The sequence below is a fragment of the Molossus molossus genome, unplaced genomic scaffold (genome assembly GCF_014108415.1).
Source record: "Molossus molossus isolate mMolMol1 unplaced genomic scaffold, mMolMol1.p scaffold_m16_p_3, whole genome shotgun sequence".
NCBI classification, from domain to species: Eukaryota; Metazoa; Chordata; class Mammalia; order Chiroptera; family Molossidae; genus Molossus; species Molossus molossus.
Genome location: NW_023425366.1, coordinates 121,692,723 through 121,720,358, shown reverse-complemented (window position 1 = coordinate 121,720,358; position 27,636 = coordinate 121,692,723). Strand labels below are relative to the sequence as shown.

The following is a 27,636-nucleotide window of genomic DNA, read 5'->3' as shown; positions in this document are numbered from 1 at the left end:
CACGACCGCAGCCAGGGCCAGGGACAAACTGCAACTGAGGTACGTGCCCTTAGCGGGAACCGAACCTGGGACTCTCTGGTCCGCAGGTGGAAGCTCTAACCGCAGGCAGAAGCCAAATCGGCCAGGGCTCATCAGTTTTTTAGTGACCACTTTTATGTATAAAGGGATGGTCAGGAACCTCAGATACTTGAGGAAAGCCCACAAGAAAGGGGGAGGCCAAAAACAAAAAAGAAAAGAAAGAAAAGCAGAAGGCACTTAAAGGAAACAGTCATTGCAGAGAGAAGAAAGCATGGAAAATAAAACTTGATTAACATTGTCAGATTAAAGAAGACATCACATTCAGAGAACTAGGAAGTACCCTCAGAAATTAAAAATGAAACAAAGGCATCTAGTTGAAGGGTTGGAAGATTAAGTAAAGAATATATCTCAGAAAGTTATTTAAAAGACAGAGAGAATAGGAGATAAAAGATAAGGGAAGCATGTAACTGAGTAGGCATAGGGCCTGACTGACAGCCTTGCTGGGGAGAGGGACAGGGTCCTTATCAAAAGGATCCTCCTGGAACTCTTCCAGGCTGTGTCTCTGTTTGAAAGGGCTCTTCTTGTGCTCAGAACTTTGAGGAGAAAGTATCCCCAGCAAATACAGCAAATTGTTCTGGTGGAGAGGAGGTTCTCAGAAGTTTCCAGAGATTAAAACAGGCCCCACATACATCATCAGGAGAAGGCAACATCAGACTGTGGCACCAGCAGGAGTGAAACGGGTCTGGGACAGCTGCCCTCCTAATGCCATGGGGCTCATTTCCAACCCACAACTGTGTATACAGGCACCTGCCCGGGAGGAAATAGTGCAGGTGCTTCAGACAGGAACACTTTGAAGGTGCACACCACATTCTCAGGAAGGAGCACCTGGAGGACTGTCAGCACAGAGGAGGGAGTGCAAGGGCAGCAGCAAAGGCATGAGGGGCCTGGTAATGTGGGAATAGTCCAAAGGAGGTGTGTAATCCTTCAGAGATATTAGAACAGTCAGTATGTAGGAAATTCAGGCAACAAAAAGCAAGGGAATTGCTAAGTATAGGAAAAAATAATTATGTAAGAAAGGCAGTGCTATAACTTAAATGTGGTTCAGCAGGAAGAAATACTTGTGTAGTCAGTGATATATAAACACTGCAGAAGACCTAGCCAAACTCAGGAGGGTGTGGGGAAAGTGTTACATTCTCCTTTTTTTTACCATAGGAGGCCAAAATGCAACAAGTAAATTTGAAAAGCCAAGAAATAATGTCAGAAGCATGTTCTCAGACATGGAGGCATTGACCCCCTCCAAAAAAGTTAAAGGGCAGAAAGAAGGGCTTCTCTGAGCAGGGTGAGGTGGGTGAGAGGGACAGGAGCTGCTGTCTGGTTCCAGGTCTTACAGCACTGTGACTTTTTGAACTATGTACCTGCATTTGATAACTTTTTATTTAGTCCCCCCCACCACCACCTTTACCTACTCTCAGGGGTCTAGGTTGGACTAGGAGTCGAGGGGTATCCTCGTAAGGATGAAGCCTCCAGTTCTCTATTGGTGCACAGAGGGATCTGGATAGGCTGGAGGGCACGCTGCCCTCACACTGTCTGGAGTGGAGTTCTGTAAGCTGCATCATCCTTTATCCAGTTGGTTAGCATTCCAAAGAAAAGCCACAGAGGGGACATATTTTATAGCCTCTTTTATGCCCCTTTCTAATTGCTGCTCCCCTTCTCCTCTGGCACCCCTGACTCTCCAATACCAGACCTGAAATGCAGGAACAAGCAGGAGCGACTTCTGCTTCCTGAGATGCCACTGTTTCCTCTAATTAATGTGGTTACATGAACGTTGAATGTATATGTTCTTTGGTAACTTATGTAAATTCTGTTTCATTTCCTCAGCATGTTTGCATGAACCCTGAATGTGTCCAGTTGACCATTTTTCTGAGTATCTCATGAGCATTTTAGGTTTTAATGTATTTAAAACAACACGGAGATAGCTCTGTGAGTATACTGAAAACCACTGAATTGTACCCTTTAAATGGACGAATTGTGTGGTATATGAATTATAGCTCCATAAAGTTAACAGAGCTAAAACGGAGAGTCAGAACTGTCCTGGCCCCTGTGCCACCCACCCCACTCCTCCTGCACCAAAATCTTCAGAGTGGGTGTTGGACTTACTGGAGAGCAGGAATCTGCCAGAATCCCAGTGGTGAAAGATGTAGGGAGAAAGCAGCTTCTGGTGCTAGAGGCAACTTATGTCCCTGCCTGAAGAAAACAAGACGAGCTAGCCAAGCCAAGCACTAGTTACAACTGGGTTATGATCAGGCTCTCTCAGGTATGGAGGGCACAGCTGGTTGCAACATGTATTTCTGAAAGACAAAAATGGATTCCTGAATGGTGTAGATGCCTCTTGGGGGACATGTGGGATGACCTTTTCCATGTAAGACCAGCGTGATGCTTTTATTCTAGAATCTTATAAGCCCTACCCTCTAAACCAGAGTGATTAATCACAGGTGATGTAGGAAGCTGTTCTTATACTTCAGGCAGAAAAACTGAGTCCCAAATGAGCACATTCAGTGTTGGAAAAGTTAATGTTTTTATCTTCTTGTCTTTTTTTTTAATCCTCACCCGAGGATGCTTTCCCATTTATCTCCAGAGTGGAGACAGAGGGAGAGAGTGAGAGGGAAACATCAATGTGAGAGACATATCAGCTGGTTGCCTCCCTCACGACCTCAACCAGGGCCAAGGACCAAACTGCAACCAAGGTACGTGCCCTTCACCAGAACCGAACCCACAACTCTTTGACCATGGGCCTATGCTCTTAACTGCCGAACCAAACTGGCCAGGGCTTATTTTCAAATTTAAGTTTAGAAATAAACATAACCTTGCCTTTTTTTTAAATCCTCACTGGAGGATATTTTTCTATTTATCTTCAAATAGAGTGGGAGAGAGGAAGGGAGGGAGAAAGAGAGAGAGAGAAACATCGATATGAGAGGGGCACATTGACTGGCTGCCTCCCACATGGCCCCGACCTGGGCCAGGGATGAACCACAATCAAGGTACGTGCCCTTGACCAGAATCGAACCCACGACTCTTTGGTCTGTGGGCCGATGCTCTAACTGCTGAGCCAAATCAACCAGGGTGCCTTTTTTTTTCTTTATTAATTTTAGAGAGAGAGGAAGGGAGAGGGAGAGAGAGAGAGAAACATTGATGAGAGAGAACATCGACTGGTTGCCTCCTGCATGTCCCCCACTGGGGATTTGGCCCACAACCTGGGCGTGTGCCCTGACCCAGAATCGAAACAGAGACCTCTTGGTGCATGGATTGATGCTCAACCACTGAGCCACACTGGCTGGGCAACTTAACTTACCTTTTAAGTTGTCCAAAAAGTAAACATTAGATGTACTCATATGACTTCATTTTCCCCAACAGGACCCAGTAATTACAGAGGGTTTAAGTGTTTATCAGTGAGCTTTCGTTTTGTATCCACACAACTGGACAATTTTTTTTTTTTTTTTTCACCCGAGGACACTTTTGCATTTATCTCCAGACAGAGCAGGAGGGAGAGAGGGAGGAAGAGAGAGAGAGAAACATCAACTGGCTGCGACCCTCACAACCCCAAGGACAAACTGCAACCGAGGTACGTGCCCTTAGCGGGAACTGAACCTGGATGTCTGTGGACCACAGGCTGATGCTCTAACCACTGAGCTAAACTGGCCAGGGCTAGACAATTTTTTTTAATTTATTTTTTTATCCTCACCCGAGGACATTTTTTCGTTTTTTGTTCAGATAGAGCGGGAGGGAGAGAGGGAGAGAAACATTGATGTGAAAGGGACACATCGAGTGGCTGCCACCCGCTCGACCCAACCAGGGCTGGGGACAAACTGCAACCGAAGTACATGCCCTTAGCGGGAACCGAACCTGGGTCACTCTGGACCACAGGCCCACGCTCTAACCGCTGAGCCAAATCAGCCAGGGCTAGACAATTTTTTTAAAAAGTAAATGTTTCTATTCATATAGAGAAATTTCTGAACAGAATCTTGAAGCACAAATTGCTGAGCATAACCCCTGAAAAAATTATTTGCCATATTAATGGGTGCAAATCAGACCTACTAGTGATTAAAAAAAAAACCAAAACTGTGGCGCTGTCCCAGGTGCTGGAGCCCTAGCATGACAGTTTCCTGTAGGCTTAGGAGATGTAACACACAGGAACCTCTTATTCAGTTCTCTATACAGTTGCAGATATAAAATCACCACTGCTTAGAAGGAAGATTGAATCAGCTATCATTTGTATCTAGCTTTCAAAGGCCCTGAGAACAAAGTTGTAGCATTTCTTCTTTTTTTTTTTTTCTGGTCTAAGAACTCAAAACAGTGCCCACTCTTGTGAGCACACAGCTTTTGCTTTTATATTAAGCATGTCATTGTTTACCAAACAAACATCCTTACATTTCTAAAAATCCTTCAGTTACCTTCATTAAAATTAAGCAACCAGCAACCCACCCACCCCCACTCAAGTACATATCTACTGTTAAGAAATCACACACTACAGATGTGGTCATAGCCTTATCCACGCCTTTTCCTTTCTCCCATCCACCATCTTCCAGAAGAAACCACAACTGTAAACTTACACTGAAAATCATAGTTCTAGTTAAAATATTCCTGACTTATTTCCAAAAGGTGTCAGTAAAAAACAGGTGTCTCCTGTTTATAAACTTTGAAAATTACATGATATTTAGTCTTTTATAGATTTATAAAAATGACTTAGTTTTTGCTCATCCCTGAAATCTAGTTAAGTTGCAAATGGCATCTTGAGTATTGTTGCTGGCCAGGGCACACACCTTCAGGAGCAAAGCCAGGTGGCGCTGTCTGTGCCAGAGAGCTCTGGATGCCCTGGGTAGTGGCTTGTCCTTTTAGGTAGGTGCCTTGGGTGACCACAGGCTGCAGCAGCTAAGGACAGCTAAGAGGACTTCTCAGAAGCAGCAGGGAAAACCACGTGTGTTTGTTTTGCTGCTTTATAGATGCTTTTTATTTTTATTTTTTTTATTTTTTATTTTTTTTTATCCTCACCCGAGGACATTTTTCCATTTTTTATTCAGATAGAGCGGGAGGGAGAGAGAGAGAGAAACATCGATGTGAAGGGACACATTGAGTGGCTGCCACCTGCACGACCAACCAGGGCCGGGGACAAACTGCAACTGAGGTACGTGCCCTTAGCGGGAACCAAACCCGGGTCTCTCTGTACCGCAGGCCGACGCTCCAACCGCTGAGCCAAACCGGCCAGGGCTATAGATGCTTTTTAAAAGAAGTGCAGGGCCCTAGCTCGTGGGATCAGTGGTTAGAGCAGGGACCCATGCACTGAAGGGTCTTCAATTCAGTTCCCAGTCAAGGGTATGTTACTGGGTTGTAGGTTCATCCCCAGCCCCAGTTGGGGCATGTGCGGGAGACAACCAATCGATGTGTCTATCTCACATCAATGTTTCTCTTTCTCACTCTGCCCCTTTCTCCTCCTTTTTTTCCATTCTCTCTAAAATATATTTTTTTAAAAGTCAATGGAGCCCTGGCCGGTTTGGCTCAGCGGTTAGAGCGTCAGCCCGTGGACCAGAGAGATTCGGGTTCAGTTCCCGCTAAGGGCATGTACCTCAGTTGGAGTTTGTCCCTGGCCCCAGTTGGGGTTGTGTGGGTGGCTGCCAGTCGATGTGTCTCTCTCACATCGATGTTTCTCTCTGTCTCTTTTCCCCTTTCTCCCTCCCACTCTACCTGAAGATGAATGCTAAAATGTCCTTGGGTGAGGATAAAAAAAAAAAATTAAAAGTCAATGGAAAAAATATCCTTGGGTGAGGATTAATAACAACAAAAAATTAAAAGAAGTTCAGGGATCCAGTCAAGATTGTGGCATGAGTAAACGTGGTACTTGAAACCTCCCACAGCCACATCAAAATTACAACTAAACTACAGAACAACCGTCAGTCAGAATCACCTGAAATCTAGTTGAGGAGAATCCTACAACTAATGAGATAAAGAAGAAGCCACATTGAGACTGGTAGGAGGGGCAGAGTCACAGAATGGGCTAGTTCCATACTCCTGCGTGGCAGTAAAAATTGGGAGGGATATCTCGGCTGTGGAAGTCTCCCTGAGGATCAAGGGGTCCCAGACCCACACCAGGCCCCCAACCAGTGCCAGGAAGAGAAACCCTCATAACTACCAGCTATAAAACCCAGCTGGGATAATGACTGAGATGGAGAATGGTGGAGTCCCAGGCAATTCTTCTTAAAGGGCCCATGCATGGCCTTATTCAGACTCACTCATTCTAAGCTCTGGCATCAGGCAGCATCTCAAAAGGCACCAGGGACATACAGGGACAAACTGAGTTGTCTGGCATTGGGGCGAGAGCTGGAGGGGAAACTTTTCTCCAAACAGAAGTCCTGACAAAGGCCATTTTTTTTTCTTTATTGATTTGAGAGAGAGAGAGAAAAACATCAATGCCAGAGAACATCAATTGGCTGCCTCCTGCATGTCTCCCACTGGGGATTTGGCCCACAACCTGAGCATGTGCCCTGACTGGGAATTGAATCGGCAACATCTTGGTGCATGGGTTGACGCTCAATCCACTGAGCCACACCAGTGGGACAAGGCCATTGTTCCTTTTCTGTTTGATTGTTTTTTTTATCCTCACCCGAGGACAGTTTTTCGTTTTTATTTTTGTTTGTTCCGATAGAGTGGGAGGGAGAGAGAGGAAGAGAGAGAGAGAAACATTGACTTGAAAGAGACACATCAAGTGGTTGCCACCCGCAGGACCCAACCAGGGCGGGGGACAAACTGCAACCGAGGTACGTGCCCTTAGCGGGAACCGAACCCAGGTCTCTCTGGACCGCAGGTCGACGCTCTGACCACTGAGCCAAACCGGCCAGGGCCCATTGTTCCTTTTCTGAGTCCTCCCTGAACAAAGGCAGGGGGTGCAATATCTGAGTCTCCCATCAACCTAGCTAACCCTTTTTGCCCTGGTGATTTTCTGAGACCCTACCCCATCCAACTTATGGGCCCATACAAGCCATTTCCGGGGGCTTTTCCATACAAATGGACTCTCTTGCCTCATGCTTTGAACTTTCCTTAGATCTCTCAAGTAAGTATCACCTGGCCTCCCTAAACCTCATACCTCCTGCTAAATGACAACTGGTTTTGGTTTGTCGCTTGGCTTCTCCTGGGCACCTCCAAGCCCAGCACAAGTAGCAGCCATGTGCAAATTGCTCTGTAGCTCCTGCTGGATGGCTCCAGGCAGGGCACAGGAGGTGGCTGACCTTTACATCTCCCAGAGCCAGTGCACCTGGTGAACATATTCAGATCATGCTGGATTACAACTCTACCGCTTCCACAAGTGACACACTCAAAGGGTAGACTAGGCGAGCACCAAAGCCCACTGAAGCAAGTCCTAGTCTGCAGGGTCAGCTCCTGTACAGCAGCTCCTCCGCTGTTGTTGAACCTGGTCCTCAAAGCCAATTGGCCTGGGAGTTAGTCCCTCTCAGTGACATCAATAGCAGTCAAGGCTCAATTATAACAGGACAGCCTACACGGGCACATACCTGGAGTGCCCAGCTCAGATTACTGGGGATGCTGCACCATGGACCTACAGGACACCTACTACACAAGGCCACTCTGTCAAGTCCAGGAGACATAGCAGCTCTACCTAATACATAGAAATAAACACAGGGAAGCAGCCAAATTGTGGAGACAAAGAAATAGGTTCCAAATGAAAGAACAGGAGAAATCTCCAGAAAAAGTACTAAATGAAAGTGAGGCAAGCAAACTACCAGATACAGAGTTCAAAACAATAGTAATAAGGCTGCTCAAGGAACTTAGTGAGAACTTCAACCGTATGTAAAAGGACGTAGAAACCATAAAAAGGACCAGTCTGCCCTGGCCGGTTTGGCTCAGCGGTTAGAGTATTGGCCTGCGGTCCCGAGAGACCCGGGTTCGGTTCCCGCTAAGTTGCAGTGTGTCCCTGGCCCTGGTTGGTTGTGCGGGTGGCAGCCACTCGATGTGTCCCTTTCACATCGATGTTTCTCTCTCTCTCTCTTACTCTCTCTCCCTCCCACTCTACCTGAACAAAAAAATGGAAAGAATGTCCTCGGGTGAGGATAAAAAAAGAAAAAAGGACCAGTCAGAAATGAAGAAAGAGAACACTAACTGAAATGAGTGAATCAACAGTAGAGTAGATGAAGCAGAGAATCAAATCACTGATTTGGAGTATAAGGAAGCAGAAAACACGCAATCAGAACAGCAAAAAGAAAAAATAATCCAAAAAAATAAGGGTAGTGTAAAGAGCCTCTCAGACAACTTTAAGTGTACCAACATTTGTGTCACGGGGTGCCAGAAGGAGAAGAGAGAGAGAGCCAGAAACTGAGAACCTATTTGGAAGAAAAAAAAAATTGATCTAACTTGGTGAAGAAAATAGACATACAAATCCAGGAAGCACAGAGAGTCCCAAACAAGGTGACCCAAAGAGGCCCACACGAAGACACATCATAATTAAAATGTCAAAGGTTAGCCCAGCTGGTGTGGCTTAGTGGCTGAGCATCGACCCATGTACCAGGAGGTCGCCAGTGCGATTCCTAGTCAGGCCACATGCCCAGGTTGTTGGCCAAATCTCCAGTGGGGGGCATGCAGGAGGCAGCCAAACAATGTTCTCTCATCGATGTTTCCATCTCTCTCTCCCTTCCTTTCTAAAAAAAAAATCAGTAAAGAAATAAATTTTAAAAAGATGTCAAAGGTTAAAGACAGAGAATCTTAAAAGCAGTGAGAGAAAAGCAGTTAGTTACTTACAAGGGAACTCTGATAAGACTGTCAGCTGATTTCTCAACAGAGATTTTACAGGCCAGAAATGACTAGCAAAAAATACTCAAAATAATGAAAAGCAAGGACCTACAATCAAGATTACTCTACCCAGAAAAGCTATCATTTAGAATCAAAGGACAAATAAAGAGCTTCCCACACAAGAAAAAGTTAAAGAAGTTCACCACCACCAAAACAGTACAAGAAATATAGAAGGGCCCTGGCCAGTTTGGCTCAGCAGTTAGAGTATTGGCCTGTGGACCAGAGAGTCCCGGGTTTGGTTCCCTATAAGGACACGTACCTCGGTTGCAGTTCATCCCCTCCCTGGTTGGGGTCGTGCGGGTGGCAACCAATCAATGTGTGTCTCTCACATCAATGTTTCTCTCTCTCTTTTCCTCCCTCTTTCCCTCTTGCTCTATCTGAAGATAAATGCAAAAAAAATGTCCTCGGGTGAGGATAAAAAAAAAACCCACAAAACAAATGTAGAAGGAGGGGGAGGGAGAAGGAGGAAGAGAAAGAATGGCCATAAAAAAGAATGAAATCTACCTGGTGTGGCTCAGTGGTAGAGTGTCGACCCATGCACCAAGAGGTCACTGGTTCAGTTCCCAGTCTGGGCACATGCCCAGGTTGTGGGCCAACTCTCCAGTGTGAGGCATGCAGGAGGTGGCCAGTGAGTGTTCTCTCTCATTGATGTTTCTATCTCTCCCTTCCTCTCTCTCTAAAAGTCAATAAAGAAAGAAAAAAAAAATGAATGAAATCTTACCATTTGGGGCAGCATGAATCGGCCTAGAGGGTATTATGCTAAATGAAATGAGTCAGTCAGAGAAAGACAAATACCATGTTTCACTAATATTTGGAATCTAAAGAACAATATAAATTAACAAACAAAACAGAAATAGACTCATAGGTACATGGGATAGACTGATGATTGGCAGAGGGGAGGGAGAATGGGTGAAAAGGTAAAGAGATTGAGAAGTACAGATTGGCAGTTGCAAAATATTCATAAGGATGTAAAGCACAGCATAGGAAATATAGTCAATAATAGTATAACAACTATGTATGACGCCAGGTGGGTACTGAAAATATCAGGGGGACCAGTTTGTAAAGTATATGATTGCGTAACCACTATGCTGTACAGCTGAAACTAATAGGAAACAATCTTGAATGTAAACTAATTGAAAAATTTAAAAAAAGACAAAAACAAAAATGAAAAAGAAGTGAAGGTGCAGTGAGGTAGATAAGCTGCAGGCCTCAATGTGGACATTTATAAATGATCTGTAATTGGGCTTTTGAGAGTTGCTTCTCTCCCCACCTGCAACTCTGGTAAGAATAGCTAAGGGAGCCACTAGGAACATTTTGCTTATTATCACCATGACTGATGGCTTTTTTTTTTTTTAATCTTCTGGAATACCACAATTTGTTTAAGCATTCTTATGTTGATGGATGTATGGGTTGTTTTGTTTTTGTTTGTTTTTTGGACATTATAAATAAAGTTGCTATGGTCATTCATGTACAAGTCTTCGTAGGTACACCTGCTTTCATTTTTCTTGGGTAAATACCTAGGAGTGAAATAACTGGATCATAGGGTAGATACATTATCGACCCGTTAAGAAATTTCCAACAGTTTTCCAGAGTGGTTGTATAATTTTACATTCACAACATCAGTGTATGAGAATTCCAGTTTCTCCACATGCTTCCAAACACTTGATGTATACAGTATGGCCCATCTTTTTATTTATTTATTTGTTTATTTATCCTCACTCAAGGACATTTTTGCATTTGTCTTCAGATAGAGTGGGAGGGAGAGAGGGAGGAAGAGAGAGAGAGAAACATTGATGTGCCTACCATCCACACGACCCCAACCGGGACAGGGGACAAACTGCAACCGAGGTACGTGCCCTTAGCAAGGACCGAACTCGGGTCTCTCTGGTCCGCGTCATCTTTTTCATTTTAGCTCCTCAAATAGAGATGTATGTACCTTGTTGTCATTTTAATTTGCTTTTCCCTAATGGTTAATAATTGACTTGGACTTTCTTAAGTCTATTGAAACTTGTTTTATGGTTCAGAATATATGTCTTCGTAAATGTTCCATGAGCACTTGATTGAAAGGAATATGTATTCTATTTTTGTTGGCTGGAGTGTTCTGTAAATGTTAAAAAGGCTGAGGTGCCTGATAGTATCACCATGGCCTCTGATAAGATAAACCTTGTTGAAAATGTTATAATTCAAGTGTCGTTGTCTCAACAAGGTGCAGAAATGGGGTAGTTTCTCCCTGTGAAGGGCTGTGCTTTCAGTGTGATTTCTTAAGCTATACTTCTGTAACTGGAGTTAACTGGTTAGAGAGCTTGTTCTGCTCTCTTTTCTTTCAGATTATGTCTCCACATCTGTAGCAGAAACAATATAATTTGTTAGTAAATTTCTCATATTAGAATAATCCTGCGGGGGCCAGCTTCTTCCCCTTGTAGCTGGTTGCAGAATGGGTTCTTCTCCCATGGTGTTTCTGTAAGTTGCTCTGTCCATTTGAGGGTGAGAGTGCTGGCTTGCTTTGACTGCTCTGGTGGACATCTCTTGGCTTGGTTTTCTGGTTCTGCCAATTTTCTAAGAAAGTTCAGGTTCTTATATTTCAGTCTTAATGCTTTTTTCTGAAAGCCTGTGAATGGAGGAGTTTGGGCTTGTATCATTAGAACCACCCCCAAGACATCATTGATTTGTTCTCCAAAGAAAATATAGTTAGCTCGGTCAGTGTGGCTCAGTGTTGGAGCATCATCCCATGCACCAAAAGGTCGCTGGTTTGATTCCTGGTCAGGGCACATGCCCGGTTGTGGGCCTGATCCCCAGCAGGGGGTCATGCAGGAGGTGGTCAGTCGATGTTCTCTCTCATCAATGTTTCTATCTCTCTCTCCCTCTCCCTTCCTCTCTCTCTAAAAATTAAGAGAGAGAAAAACAGAAAATATAGTTAAAGTGGTCTTTAAAAAATATATATACTTTGGCCCTGGCTAATTTAGCTCAGTGGTTAGAGCACTGGCCCACAGATCAAAGAGTTGCGGTTTCGATTCCAGTCAAGGACATATACCTAGGTTTCGGTTTGGTCCCTGACCCTAGTCAGGGTCATCCAGGAGGCAACCAGTCAATGTGTTTCTTTCACCCTCTATCTGAAGATAAATGGAAAAATATCAAGTGAAGATTTTAAAAAAATAACAAAAAATGTATACTTTGATTTATCTTTGTTCATTCTAACATGGTAACATATAAAAGAGTCTATTCTCAGTTAATCATTTATTTATGAAGCTGAGTTAATGTTTCAGGATGAATGACTTGGTACTTTGTGTTCAATTAGTAGGCTTCACTGTTGAAATTCTTAGGAATCTTAAGGACAGATTGGCCAGTATGGATTCCAGGTTAAATACCCAGCAAAATTCTCACTAGACATCATGTGCTTTAGGAATGAAGGCTTTTGTGAGATAAGGAGGGAGTTAATTCAGCTATTTCAAGAAATCAGCTGATGAGGAGACTTCTGAGCCCAGCGTCTCAAACACTCGGCACTGAGATGGAGGGATGGGGGATGCCATCTCTTCTCATTGTGGAGGGAGTAAAGAGAGATCAGTCTCTGGCTCAAGAATCCTGAGCTGTTAGGGTCAGTCAGCGTGAGCTGGTCCAGTTCCAGTCTGACTTTATGTCGCATGTTGTCAACAAATGATGTTGAAAGGGCAGATGTTGCAGCATCTGCCAGCCTGCCTAGTGCCATGGATGGCGTGGATTATGGGTTTGGCCTTAGCCAGGGCTCATGCCCATCATTGTCTTAGCTCTGATTCTTTACCTTTGAAACACCCTGCCTACATACAGTATGGTCCTTCCCTCCTTTTGTGGTCAAAGGTCACCTCTCCCTGGCTAATTGCATCATCCTTTTTTCTCTCTCCCTCCTCACTCTCTTTCTTCTTTCTTTCTCTTTAAAGTTTTCATAATGGTAAAGTTCAATTCTATACAGAAGTAGAAAGAATAGTGTAATTCTTCCCCAGTATCCCACCCCCAGCCTCAGCAGCTCTCAGTCATGGCCATTTAGTTACATATATGTACATTAGCTTCAGGCTTTTAAGTGTCTCTAAAAATATTTCAGTAAGTGTATCAAAAAAGCAGTGTGCTTAAATGAAGAACAATTCCTTAGTATCAACTATTCAGTCAATATTCAACATCCAGGATCAGTATTTGCTTTCTAGTTACCTTATAAATGTGATTTTTTAAAAATAATTTTTCTTGCCCTGGCTGGTTTGGCTCAGCGGTTGGAGCATCGGCCTGCGGTCCCGAGAGACCCGGGTTCGGTTCCCGCTAAGGGCATGTACCTCGGTTGCAGTTTGTCCCTGGTCCTGGTTGGTCGTGCGGGTGGCAGCCACTCGATGTGTCCCTTTCACATCGATGTTTCTCTCTCTCTCTCTCTCTCTCCCTCTCTCTCCCTCCCACTCTACCTGAACAAAAAAATGGAAAAAATGTCCTTGGATGAGGATAAAAAAAAAAAATAATTTTTCTTTATTGATTTTAGAGAGAGAGAAAGGGAGAGAGAGACATTGATGACAGAGAATATCGACTGGCTACCTCCTGCATGCCCCCCCACTGGGGACTGGGCCCACAACCTGGGCATGTGCCCTGACCAGGAATTGAACTGTTGACCTGTCTGTGCATGGGTCGACGCTCAACCACTGAGCCACACCTGCTAGGCTAAATGTGATTTTTTTTTTAATCCTCACCTGAGGATATTTTTCTTTTAGATAGAGTGGGAGGGAGGGAGAGAGAGGAAGAGAGAGAGAGAGAGACATTGATGTGAGAGGGTCACATCGACTGGTTACCTTTCGCATGACCTGACCAGGGCCAGGGATGAGCTGTAACCAAGATACGTGCCCTTGACTGGAATTGAACCTGCGACCCTTTGGTCAGAGGGCTGATGCTCTAACTGCTGAACCAAACCGGTCAGGGCTAAATGTGATTTTTAAGAGACAATTTATTTGAATCAGGATCCAAAAAAGTCCTTACATGGCAGTAGGTTGATGTGTCTCCTAAGTCTCTTAAAGAAGGTTTACTCTCCATCTTTTTTTTTCACTCCTTGAAAATAGCAGATCATTTATATGTTTCTTTCTTTCTTTCTTTCTTTCTTTTTTTGTTAATTCTCACTTGAGGATACTTTTTGCATTGATTTTTTTTTTTTTTTTTTTGGTTAGAGAGAGAGGAAAGCGGTGGTGGTGGGGGTAGATACATCAATGTGAGCCCTGGCTGGTTTGCTCAGCAGTTAGAGTGTTGGCCTGCAGACCAGAGAGACTCAGGTTCAGTTCCCTCTGGGGGCATGTACCTTGGTTGCGGTTTGTCCCAGGCCCCAGTTGGGGTCAGTGGGTGGCAGCTAGTTGATGTGTCTCTCTCTCTCTCTCTCTTCCGCTCTCCCTCCTGCTTGCTCTATCTGAAGATAAATGCAAAAATGTCCTCAGGTGAGGATAAAAAAGAAAAAAAGAAACATCAGTGTGAGAGAGACACATTTGTTGGTTGCCTCTAGCACACACCCCAACCAGGGTCAGGGATTGAACCCATACCCTTAGGTGTGCAGGCTGACACTTTAACCACTGAGCAACATGGGCCAGGGCTCTCTTAAATACAGTTTTAATATTTGTTCTGTACCTTTGCTTTGATTTTTCTTCTCAGGGATTTCCATTTGCCATAATAACGTGTCTTTTTTTTGGTATGTGCCCCTAGCGGGAACCAAATCCAGGACTCTGGTCTGCAGGCCAATGCTCCAACCGCTGAGCCAAACCGACTAGGGCCATAATAATGTATCTTTGCCTTACTCTGCAGTATTGGTCATTTTCTCTTGAATCCTTTTTATGTCTTTATTGGTTTGCTTTTTTATCCTCGACGAGGACATTTTTCCATTTTTTGTTCAGATAGAGTGGGAGGCAGAGAGAGGAAGAGAGAAAGAGAGAGAAACATCGATGTGAAAGGGACACATCGAGTTGCTGCCTCCTGCAGGAGACCCAACCAGGGCTGGGGACAAACTGCAACCGAGGTACATGCCCTTAGTGGGAACCGAACCTGGGTCTCTCTGGACCACAGGCCGACGCGCTCACCGCTGAGCCAAACCGGCCAGGGCTTGTTATTACTTTTGATTACAGCTGTCAGTACTTTTGCTTGCAGTGATAGCTCATGGCTTTAATTTGCATTTCCCTAAGGACTCATGATCTTGAGCATCTTTTCTTTTTTTTATCCTCATCCGAGGACATTTTTCCATTTTTTTGTTCAGATAGAGTGGGGAGGGGGGGAGGCATCGACGTGAAAGGGACACATCGAGTGGCTGCCACCTGCACGACCAACCAGGGTCGGGGACAATCTGCAACCGAGGTACGCCCCCTTAGCGGGAACCGAACCTGGGTCTCTCTGGACCGCAGGCTGATGCTCTAACCGCTGAGCCAAACTGGCCAGGGCTTGAGCATCTTTTCTTGTGCTTATAAGCCATTTGTATAACTTCTTTGATGAAATAACTTTTTAAATCTTTTTTGTTTTGTTTTTTTTTTGAGAGAGGAAGTGAGAGAGAAACATCCATGTGAGAGAAACATTGATGGTTGCCTCCAGTATGCACCCCGACTGGGGATCAAACCCACAACCTGGGCATGTGCCCTGAATGGGTATCAAACTGGCTACCTTTTGGTGCATGGGATGATGTTCCGCCAGCTGAGCCACACTGGGCAGGGCAACTGTTTACATGTTTGTTTGTTTTATCCTCACCCGAGGACACTCCTGCATTTATCTTTAGACAGAGCGAGAGGGAGAGAGAGAAATTTCGATATGAGAAAGACACATCAAGTGGTCATCACCCACATGACCCCAATCAGGGCCGGGGACAAACTGCAACTGATGTATGTGCCCTTAGCGGAAACCAAACTCAGATCTCTTTGGTTCACAGGCCGATGCTCTAATTGCTGAGCCAAACTTGCCTGGGCTATTTTTTCATTTTTAGTTAATTAATTTATTTTGTTATCCAAGAATATTTTTTTCATTGATTTTTTTAGAGACTGGGGCCAGGGATGGAACCTGCAACCCACGTACGTGCCTTGACCAGGAATTGAACACATGACCCTTTGGTCTGTATGCCAGTGTTCTCACTGCTGAGCCAAACCAGCCAGGGAAAAGTGCAAAACTTTAAAATTTTGATGAAATCTAGTTTATACTTGGAAATATAAATGTATCTTCTTTCTGAAGAATTTAATTTTCTGTAACATTTGTGGGTGAATTATCCTACTTACTTTTTATGATTTTTAGGTCTACTTGCCTAAGTTGTTTTTCCTAAGAACTCTGCACAGTTGTTGGAACGGATGGGTTGGTCTATGGTATGTCTAGATACTGGCTAGAATAGTACCTAAAACGTCAACAGCAGGTGATCTTTCCACTCAAGAAGCAAGGCTTATTCCATAACTCATGGTTCTAGGTGCTGTTGGCACCTTCCTAGGATACCTACTGCCTGTTCTCTGTCTGGAGCTGTTGGTGTCCTTTAGATCAGAGGAATCAGTGGCTCTTATTTTCAGCACTGTACCCTCCAAGTAAGCTGCTTCTCTGAATGTGGTGAAAAGGTCAAGTTCATGATACTTCCCCTTCCATTTTTGTAAAGGCTTGGGTAACATATTCTTAATTGGCAATTGCAGGTGAAGGACTTAACAAAATACTTGGATCCCAGTGGGCTCGGCGTGATCAGTTTTGAAGACTTCTACCGAGGAATCACCGCAATCAGAAATGGAGGTCAGTCATCCCCACAGTGCAGACAGTGCAATTGAGTCCACTGTAATAAAATTCTCTGGCCATTGACCTGCCCGGTGAGGGAGAGGAGCTATCTCTGTAGAGGCTGATTCTCTGTCTGTCAAGCATGAAGTGTTGCTGGCTGCTGACCTGTGTGGTAGTCTCGTGGTTTGCATGTGTATTGAAGTTTAGTGACTTAAAGCGTGTGTAGATATTTATTAATCTAGTGAGAGAAAATGGTCATCTGAGAATGGCCTGTCTCCTTGAGTCCTGATCTTCCCTTAATGGTTAACTATCACCCTGATTCACTGAGATTGGGCCTCTGCCTGTGTACCCCACCCCTCCGCCTTTGCCTGGGATGTTCCCACTGCAGCTGGGGCACTCTCTGTCCTTCCCAGGGGTTGGCAGAGAGAAGCCCAAGGCAAGGCCCTGGGAAGGATTTGTGGTTACCTGAGAGGAGCTGGGCTGGGCTCTTCTGTCTACCTCCAGAGCTCTCTCCAGCATACTCTCCCATTTGAACCTCTCCTGGCTTACCTGGCCTGCTACACCTGGTCTGTCCCCATTGCCCAGGCACCTGGCTCTCTGCAGCTGTACCTCCAGTATCGGAGAGCAGCCCTCTGTTGCTCTGAGGCCCCAAATCAGTTCATCTTGGGAAAGTCCTTCCTCCGGCCAGCTCCCACTCACCACTGAACCCCACTTGATTGTTTGAGTCTCTTTGTTTTTACATTCTTTTTGGTAAAATTTCCACTTTGATTTCATTAAAAGTAAAAAAGCCCAGCTAGTCCTAGAGTTAGCAAGGATTCTCCAGGAAATAGAGCTGTGTTTTTCCAAAGGCAAGAGCATTCTGGAAGAGAAGAATCCCCAGAGGATGGGATTTGGTCTCAAATGATACCACATTGGGGGGGTACATTGTAGGTAGTATGCCTCCACCCCCCCCCACCCCCCGCTGCCCTGAGTTTAGCTTGTGCAGAGCAGATCTCTGCTCCTGAAGTGAGGTGGTGGACCCTGGAAGTTGGGGGACAGTCTGCTGCTTGGGGGTGTGATTGAGGGGGCAGAGAGATTGGAGGTCTTGGACAGGGTTGGTGAGCGGTTGGCCTGCTAGCAGATGGGGCAGGGTCCTTGAGTGAATGGACTGAAGGGAGACTTTAGTGGGTTTTAGTGATGAGAGCTAGAATCAGGCTGGATGGAAGGGCAGCAGCCAAGGGAGGGTGCAGCTGAAACCTATAAGGACTGTGGGCATGGACACTGTTGAACCGAACTGGTCCACACTCAGGCAAGTAGAGTCCCCTGCCCTTAGGAGCTGGCATTCTAGTGGAGAACAGCCCACAATGAGGCCATATACCTACGAGAGATAACAGGAGCTCAGAAGTAGGGTAAAGCCAGATCTGGTCAGTGGAGGCCTCCCTGAGAAAGTTTGGGAAGGAGTGGCAGGGTCCAGGTGGGGGGCCTGAGGGGAGCATGCCTTGTGCATTTGGGAGCTGAAGGGAGGTCACTGCTTGGTTTGGGCAACCAGGATCACAAGGTAGAGGATGTGGCTGGGCTGTGGGTTCTGTGGGAGGACTTGACCTTTTTGTCAAGAGGCCTCACAGTTCAACTCCAGTGCCAGGCTCCCTTTAGAAGGGCTGTTGAGTGGCTCCTTGGCTCAGTGCCTGCATGAGCAGCTGGGCCTCCAGATGACTGTAGCTGGTGGGGCTTGGGGGACGCTCCAACCTGTGCACTGGATGTATTGCTGGTTGTGCTCAGGGCTATGGACTTGGTTTTACTTTTTTTTTGTAATTTGATGTCAACGTTTAACTTTTGTTAGGATAAGAGAATGAAAATAAAATTCGAATAAAAGCAAGTCAAAGATGATTTTGAAATGTATTTCATAGCATTTTTAGAAGACTGGAAAGCATGATTACTTGAACTGAATTTCAGCTCACATTCACTTTGGGTCTTCCCTCCAGTGTGCCATCATGGCTGCGCACAGCCTGTCTTGTCTGTCAGACTTTTATTCTGCATCCAGGCGCAGCATAGCAAGTGACATGATATATTGACCCAGTTTGCAGGGAAAGCACCAGGCGATTGTTACTGTCATAACCACAGGCCTTATTTCAGGAATAGAACGAGATAGAAAGGGAATTGTTACAAATAGGCCATTGCTCTGGCTCCTTGTCCCCCCGCCCCCACTCACACCCTGCCCCACCCAAGGCTCTGGAAGAATAAGATAAATGCACATTAGAAATTTCTACTTACTTGAAAATTGTTTTAGTTTTTATAAAAGAAAATTGATATGAGTCCTGTTTAGTTCCCATGAAGAATATAAAAATGCCAGCTATGTTCACATCTTTCTCGTCACCGTGTGGGGTGGGACTCCTAGATCATATGCCCACCACTGGAATGTGAGTAAATGTCTATGTGTCTGGAAGAATTAGCTAAGTTTTAAGTTTGAAATTCTGTGTTTCAATTTTTGGAATTGAAAGCAAGACTGTTAACATTTAAGAGGGGAAAATAGGCCAAAAACAGTTTAGCCTTTTACAAAATATGTGTGTGATCTCAAACTGCACTGGGATAATGGTTCTCTTTCACTTTCGGTCCCAGAAACCAAAAACTTCTATCCACAGCAATCCTCTCCCCTTTCAAAAAGAGAACATATAATTCTGCTGTAGTTCACCTGCACCAAAGACCCAAACCTCCAGTTCAGTGGACTCCAAGGCTGTCAGTCAGCTTGGCAGGCAGCAAATGCTGGACCCAAAGGCCAGCGCCCCTCTACATTGGGTCCAGTCTGCTGTGCTCTGAGGCTTTCACTCTGCCATGGTTTGAGCTACTCAGATATTTAGCCGCTCTCTCAGGGAAAACAATGTAAAACAACAGCCACATAAGGGATTTTGGTATAAGGGCTTTAATCACTACTGCAAAGCAATATTGAATTGGCAAAGGCATCTTGTAATTACTGAATGCATAAATACTTGAATTTGCATAGTTGTTGAGGGAAAGCATTATTACTGTTTAAGTTGCTCTTTAGAAACTGGACAGAGCAGCCATGTGTCCGTTCAGCTATTGCTCTGTGGTGAGAGTCCTTCAACATTTATTCTCCTGTCCCCATTTATACTGGCTGTTGTAGTGACTTCAAACCATTGACCCTTCAGAACCTGTCTGGAGGATGTGGAGGGCAGTATTTTTCCCACATGGTCCAGTTGCCAAAGAAGAATGTCCTCTGGCCAGGGAAGCCGTCAATGACTGTTTCAAAGTACTCCCCAGGAGTGTCCAGGGAGGCTTGCTATTCCATTTGGCCCTCAAAGACTATGCCACTTCTTTCTCTAGATTTTTAAAAAAAATTTTTCCTTTACAGTGGTTCTCAACCTTCTTAATGCCGTGACCCTTTAATACAGTTCCTCATGTTGTGGTGACCCCCAACCATAAAATAATTTTCGTTGCTACTTCATAACTGTAATTTTGTTTTCTGATAGTCTTAGGTGACCCCTGTGAAAGGGTCGTTCAACTCCCAAAGTGGTCACGACCCACAGGTTGAGAACCGCTGCTTTAGAGAGACAGGGAGAGGGAAAGAAAGGAAGGGAGAGGGAGAGAGGAAGGGGGAGGGAGGGAGAGATAGAAACACTGATGAGAGAGAACATCGATTGGCTGCCTCCTGCATGCCCCCCACTGCGGATTTGGTCCACAACCTGGGCATGTGCCCTGACTGGGAATCCAACCAGTGACCTCTTGGTGCATGGGTTGATGCTCAACCACTGAACAACACCGGCTGGGCTAAGACTACTCCACTTTTTATTTTTATTTATTTATTTTAAATATATATTTTTTATTGATTTCAGGGAGAGGAAGAGAGATGAAGAGAGAAACATCGATGAGAAAAAAAAAGAAACATCAATGAGAAAGAATCAACAATTGGCTGCCTCTTATACGCCCCCTACTGGGGATTGAGTCCACAACCTGGACATGTCTCTGACCAGGAATCAGTCCACTGAGCCACACCAGCTGGGCTCTACTCTACTTTTTATTTATTTATTTACTTTTTATTTTTTTATTGTTAAACATATTACAGATGTCCCCCTTTTTCCCTGTTGACCTCCCTCCTTCCTGTTCCCACCCTCCTCCTCCCTTCCCCAGCCTAATGTCTGTGCATATATTGCATATAAGTTCTTTGGTTTATCTCTTCCGACCCCTCCCACCCTCTACTCCATTTTTTAAAGCTGAACATTCATCAGCTGCCTCCTGCACGCCTCCCAATGGGGAAAGAGCCAACAACCCAGGCATGTGCCCTTGACCGGGATCAAACCCGAGACCTTTCAGTCCTCAGGCTTGATGCTCTAACTGCTGAGACAAACCAGCCAGGGCTCTACTCCATTTTTCAAATAAGTGACTGATGTTATGTCAGATTGTGTGAAATATATTGAATAAGTAACTCATTTGCTTTAAATAGTACTACTTTAATCTGTTTTCTGCTTATACTTTGACACCCAATGTATGTATGGGCTTTCGTCACCAAGAAATTCTCTAATTCTCTGGGGACCCCACCTGGGTGTCCTATAATTTAATTTGTTATGACACCAACTTCCCAGAGTTAGCACAGACCCCATTTCAGGTGCCCAGATTACCCACACTTCTGTTTGACACAACTCCTTCCTCAGGTTTGATAATTTGTTATAATGTCTCATAGAACCCAGGGAAACACTTTAGTTCTATCACTAGTTTATTATAAACGTTACAATGAACAGCCAGATGAAAAGGTATATAGGGTGGGTCTGGAGGGTCCACAACACAGAAGCGTCTGTCCCTGTGGAGTTTGGGATACCCCTCTCTCCCAATATGATGTCCTTGCTAACCCAGAAGCTCTCTGAGCCCCCTCATTTTGAGTTTTCTTATAGAGGTTCCATTACACATAATTAAGTTATTGGTTATTGTGATTAGCTCAGTCTCCAGCCCTCTCCAAAGAGGTAGTAGTGGAGCTGAAAGCTCCAGCCCTTTAATCACAAGGTCGGTTCCCCTAACCAGCCCCCATCCTTCAAGTGTCACCTCATTAGTTTAAACCCAAGTAAAATTGAGAGGGGCTTGTAAATGAATAACAGCAGGTGCTCTTTCCATCCCATCACACAGGAAATTTCCTAGACTTTTAGGAGCTCTGTGTCAGGACAAGGATATTAAGACCAAATAAATATTTCTTATGACAGTATATAGCAGTGAGGCATCATCAGGAAACATAACTCCATGACTTACACACTCTTTAGAAAACATTATACCTGCCCAGCCGATGTGGCTTAGTGGATAGAGCGTCATCCCATAGACTGAGAGGTCCTGGTTTGATTCCCAGTAGGGTGCATGCCTTGGTTGTGGGCTTGATCCCCAGTAGGTGGCCTGTAGGAGGCAGCTGATTGATGTTTCTATCTCTCTCTCCCTTCCCTTCTCTCTAAAAAAAATCAATAAAAATATATTTAAAAAAGAAAGTGTTATACTTGAACATGGCCAAGAGACTGTGGAAGCCAGTGTCTTTTTTTTGTGTGTGGGAATTAATTGTGTTTGAGAAGTGATGTATGTATTACTGCTGTCAGAATTATATTCTGTCCATAATAAAAATCACTCTTCCTTCTTTTTCTTATTATGAAACATTTATTGTAGGAGATAAAAGTTAAGCAAAAAAGACGAAAATAAAAACTGCCTGTGAATCTAGCACTGAGGGCAAGGTGTTGTTATTTTGGTACTATTTCATCATACCTACACCTCCCCAAACATGTACAATTAAAAAAAATAATAAGTCTTGCCCTGGCTGGTTTGGCTCAGCGGTTAGAGCGTTGGCCTGCGGTCCAGAGAGATCCGTGTTCAATTCCAGTCAAAGAGCACATACCTCAGTTGCAGTTTAGATCCCCAGCCCTGGTTGGGGTCATGCTGGAGGCAGCCAATCAGTGTGTCTCTCTCACATCAGTGTTCCCCCCCCACACACACACACACACACTCTGTCTGAAAATAAATGGAAAAATATCCTCAGGTGAGGATAAAAAAAAAAAAATCTAGCATCTAATACTTTTCATTTTTTGTTTGATTCTCACCCGAGGATATAAAAAAATTTTTTTTCTTTATTGATTTTAGAGGAAGGGAGAGGGAGAGAGAGATAGAAACATCAATGAGAGAGAACATCGATTAGCCGCCTCCTGCATGCCCCCCCCCTGGGGATCAGGCCCATAACCTGGGCATGTGCCCTGACCGGGAATTGAACTGTTGACCTGTCTGTGCATAGGTCGACGCTCAACCACTGAACTACATGGGCCAGACCCGAGGATATTTTTCTATTTATTTTCAGGTAGAATGGGAGGGAGAGAGAGAGAAAGAGAGAAACATTGACATGAGAGGGACACATCGACTGGTTGCCTCCCACATGACCCTGACCAGGGCCGGGAACAAACCACAGCCGAGGTACGTGCCCTTGGCTGGAATCGAACCCGAGACTCATTGGTCTGCAGGCAAACGCTCTACCACTGAGCCAAACTGACCAGGGCGAGCATCTAATACTTTTTTAAGGTTTGAGTAGTATCACAGAGCTGATACTCTGCTTTTTCTCTTTAACAATGCTGTCCAGCTCTTTTTTTAAGTTTTTTTTTTTTTTTCAATCCTCACCTAAGGACATTTTTCCATTTTTGTTCAGATAGAGTGGGGAGGGAGAGGAGGAGAGAGAGGGAGCGAAACATCCACTTGAAAGGGACACATCGAGTGGCTGCCTCCCGCACGACCCAACCAGGGCCGGGGACAAACCACAAGCGAGGTACGCACCCTTAGCGGGAACCGAATCTGGGTCTTTCCGGAGTGCAGGCCGACACTCTAACCGCTGAACCAAACTGGCCAAGGCTACGTTTTTTTCTTCATTGATTTTAGAGAAAGAGAAAGGGAGAGAGAGAGATGGAAAGATCAATGAGAGAGAACGTGAATATCGATTGGCCGCTTTCTGCCTGCCCTCCACTGGGGATTGGGCCCACAACCTGGGTATGTGCCCTGACCGGTGACTTCTTGGTGCATGGGTTGACGCTCAACCGCTAAGCCACACTGGCCGGGTGCTGTCCGTCTCTCTTAAGTAGTAGTTACCATTTTGCCTCCACATCACTGCCTAAGCACTCTAACAGGAAGTATTTTTTCAGTGGCGGACCTGCTTTCCTATCCTAACCTTTCTTCCCCCTGGGTTTGTCATAGCCAGTCCAAGCTCCATTGACCTCTCACACAGTTTCCCCCTTAACCTTTCTGGGTGGTCTGGGTTACCTGCTAAGTCTGGGTCTTCTCTCCCACAGATTCTGATGGCCAGCGATGCAGCATTGTACCTGCCCAGGACGAGGAGCCGCAGGCCTGCCCTGATGAGTTTGAGGACTTCGTTACCTTTGAGGCAAGTGGTTTTCACGAGAGAGCTGACGTTACACTGTGCTTTCTTAAGTCCTGCTTCACTTAGTGCTTTCCTGGGCTGTTTAAGTAGGAAATGGCTGGAAGGGCAGGGCAGGACTCACTCTGCAGCCCTGTGTACACTGTGGGGGGCACTGTGGTTGCTGGGCACTGGGCTTTAGGGGGCTCATAGCTGCAGCATACGTTGATGGGTGCCTACTCTGAGTGTTACACACTTGAAACCCTTGTCAGGAGATGCCCCTGGGCTCGTTGTTAGCAACTTGAACTCTCTGGTGATGCTGCCACCTTCTGTCAGGCTGCCAGGCAAGGCCAGAGCAGGGGACTCATTGTGAGGTTTTTGTTTTGTCAAATTTCAAACCATTTTCTGGGTCTGTTGGGACCTCTGACTAATGCCTTGCTTTACTCTGCCCCCTGCCCCCAGAAGAAGCCAGAGTTGCTATGGGAACATGGTGTTGCTGGTAATTGTGGGTGATTTTTTTTCTGCCAAGGCTTGGGGAAGGTCTATGAACACAGCCACAGAAGACAGACCACAGTCACTGTGTCCCATTAGTTGGGGGGGGGGGGGGCGCAGGGCAGATGCTGGGAGAGCCCAGGTGGCTGGATCTGGAATTTTTTTTAATTCACTGAAAACTCCTGAGTCCTTGAAGGCCGTGGTGGTCACTGCCAGCCCGTCAACCCTCTGTTACACAGTGAGGGGAGCAAGGTTAGGATGTGACCTGGTGGGCTTGAGGCCCTCCACATTAGTCCTCCGAGCCTCAGCTTCTTTGTGAAATGAGGGGGTTGCACAGAATAGTTTCTGAAAGCCCCTCTGAATATTAACTCACCACAGGATTCCACTGCTTTCCTTCTATGGCTTGTGATCCTCTCCAGAGAAGCTGCCCCAGGTATTGGTGAACCTTCAGATAGTGCAGGCTCATTTCCCAACTATCATTTATTTCTGCCTGCACAACCCCACCCCTCAAAGCCCCCTGGGCATGTTCACCCTTCACAGTTTTGTCCCAGAGTACCAGCTGGGCCTGAGCCCCACCCCCACCATAGGCAGGAGCCACCCAACCTTTGTCCCCTGTATTTATTCTGGGTGTGATTAGGGGATGCCAGGCCGGGTTCTGGCATGTTGAGGCCAGTGGCAAGCTGAGATTTATACTGACTTTGAGGCATAGTGTGGCTAAGTGAGGGACTTCAGGTGTGTATGACTCTGTTATGTCAGATTTCAGATGAACTACCAGCCCACGTGATTGTGAAAAGGCTGCTTACACAGCCTGAGTAGGAAGGCTTTGTGTATTTTGGCATGCTTTGAATTTTCCAGGAGTGCAGCTAGATCAGGGGGAGAGCCTTCCCTTTTTGTTCGGAGCACGTAGAGATTTGCCTTCGCTGCAGTATCGCAGGGTCCTGTCATTTATGTAGTCAGCACTGGACCCTTATCATGTCTCCCATACACTTTATCATCAGTGCTTTTGTTTTATTCCTCTCTCATATTTCTGCTAGGACATTACATTGATTTTTTTATATTTTATGTGTAAGTGGGTGTAGTGGGTCCAGTGGTGGTCCCCCAAAAGATAACATCCACCCAGAACCTGTGAACGTGTCCCTATTTGGAGAAGGGGTGATTTCAGATGTAATTAAGTTAAGGATCTCAAGATTAGATAGATCATGCTGGGTAGAGTGTCCCTAAAAAAGAAAAGGAGATAACACAGAGGGGAGAGAAGGCATATGAAGATGGAGGCAGAGACTGGAGCGATGCATCCACAAGGCCAAGGAGCCTGCAGAAGCTAGAAGGGACAGGAAGGGAGAATTCAACCTGCTAACACTTTGATTTCAGACTTTTGGCCTCCAGAGCTATGAGAGGATACATCCCGATTATTGTAAGTTGCCCAGTCTATAGTAATTTGATATAGCAGCCCCAGGAAACTAATACAGTGTTTTATTACTCAGGATAGTAAAGGCATTAACACATTTGGTACTTCAGGTTCCCATTTGGTTCAAAAGAGTGAGCCTCTGTGGTGGGGAAACCTGGATGGAGCGGGCAGTGGTACTGTTTGACCATGGCCTGATTTTGTCCTCTGAATGGATGGAGCCCCGCCTCAGCCCACATGACTGTGGCCCTCTTGCCTCTGTGGTTGCCTAGGCCATGGGGGTGTTCCAAATCCCACCTCTTGCCTTTCGATTGCATGGTGGGAACCTGACATTTCAAAGAGTATGCAAAAGGAATGTTTCTCAGGTTTTTAGATCCTAATTTTTTTAGAATGGAAGAAATATTTTTTAAAGTATTTTTGTTACTGAAAAAATTAATATACTTTATATTTTAGCAGTTTTAAGTTTACAGAAAATGCAGCAGATAGGACAGAGAGTTCCCATCACACCCCCTACACTTTAACAGTTTTCCCCATCATGAACATCTTGACCTCATGTGGTAGATTTGTTACACTGATGAACCAATATCAATGCATTATTATTAACTAAAGTTCATAGTTTACATGAGGGTTCACTGTTGGTGGTGTGCAATCTGGTTTTTGACAAATGTACAGTGTCATGTATCTACCATTATGGTACCATCCAGAGCAGTGTCACTGCCTTAACAATCCTCTCTGATCCCATGATTCATTCCTTCCCCCACTATCACCCCGCAACTGCTGATCTTTTATTGTCCCCATCGTTTTTACTTTTCCAGGTTGTCACATTGTTGGAATCATACAGTGTATGGCCTTTGTTGACTGGCTTCTTTCCCTTAGTAATATGCATTTAAAGTTACTTCATGTCTTTCTATGCTTTTTAAGGTTTTTAGATGTCACTTTTAGGGGAGTGAAACTAGGTACTGTGAAACTTACAGAATGATTACTTTCTTATCCTGGCTGGTTTGGCTCAGCAGTTAGAGCATCAGCCTGTAGACCAAATAGTCGTGGGTTCGTTTCTGGTCAAAGGCACATACCTGGGTTGTGGTTCAATCCCCAGCTCTGGTCAGGTTCATGCGGGAGGCAGCCAATCCATGTGTCTCTCTCACATCGATGTTTTTCTCTCTCTCTCTCTCCCTTCCTTCTACTCTATCAAGAAATCAATGGAAAAAATATCTTTGGGTGAGGATTAAAAATAATTAATTAATTAATTAATTAATTAAAAAAATAATGCTAGTACATTATATAATCTTTAAAAGTTCAGCCCTGGCCGGTTTGGCTCAGCGGTTAGAGCCTCAGCCTATGGTCCGGAGAGACCCGGGTTCGGTTCTCGCTAAGGGCACGTACCTCGGTTGCAGTTTGTCCCCGGCCCTGGTTGGGTTGTGTGGGTGGCAACCACTCGATGTGTCCCTTTCACATCGATGTTTCTCTCTCTCTCTCTCCCCCTCTCACTCTATCTGAACAAAATATCGAAAAATGTCCTCGGGTGAGGATGAAAAAAAAAAAAAAGTTCCATAAAAATAAAGTCCAGCTGGTGTGGCTCAGTGGTTGAGCGTCGACCCATGCACCAAGAGGTCGCTGGTTCGATTCCCGGTCAGGACACATGCCCAGGTTGTGGGCCCGATCCCCAGTGGGGGGCGTGCAGGAGGCGGCCAGTCAGTGTTCTCTCTAATTGATGTTTCTGTCTCTCTCTCCCTCTCACTTTCTCTCTAAAATCAATAAAGAAAAAAAATTTTTAAAAAAATAAATCCAATAAAAATATGAGTGGAGAATATGTACGTTACATCCA

General features: G+C 45.1%; 1 protein-coding gene across 1 annotated transcript in view; it reads left to right on the top strand.

Annotated features, from left to right (window-relative positions):
• Positions 1–27,636, top strand: part of RAB11FIP3 (RAB11 family interacting protein 3) — a 106,580-nt gene that overhangs the window by 42,892 nt on the left and 36,052 nt on the right. The window contains exons 2-3 of the mRNA XM_036280378.1: positions 16,494–16,587; positions 23,853–23,944. Of these exons, the coding sequence (XP_036136271.1) occupies positions 16,494–16,587; positions 23,853–23,944 (186 nt within the window). The remainder of the gene's footprint in view (positions 1–16,493; positions 16,588–23,852; positions 23,945–27,636) is intronic.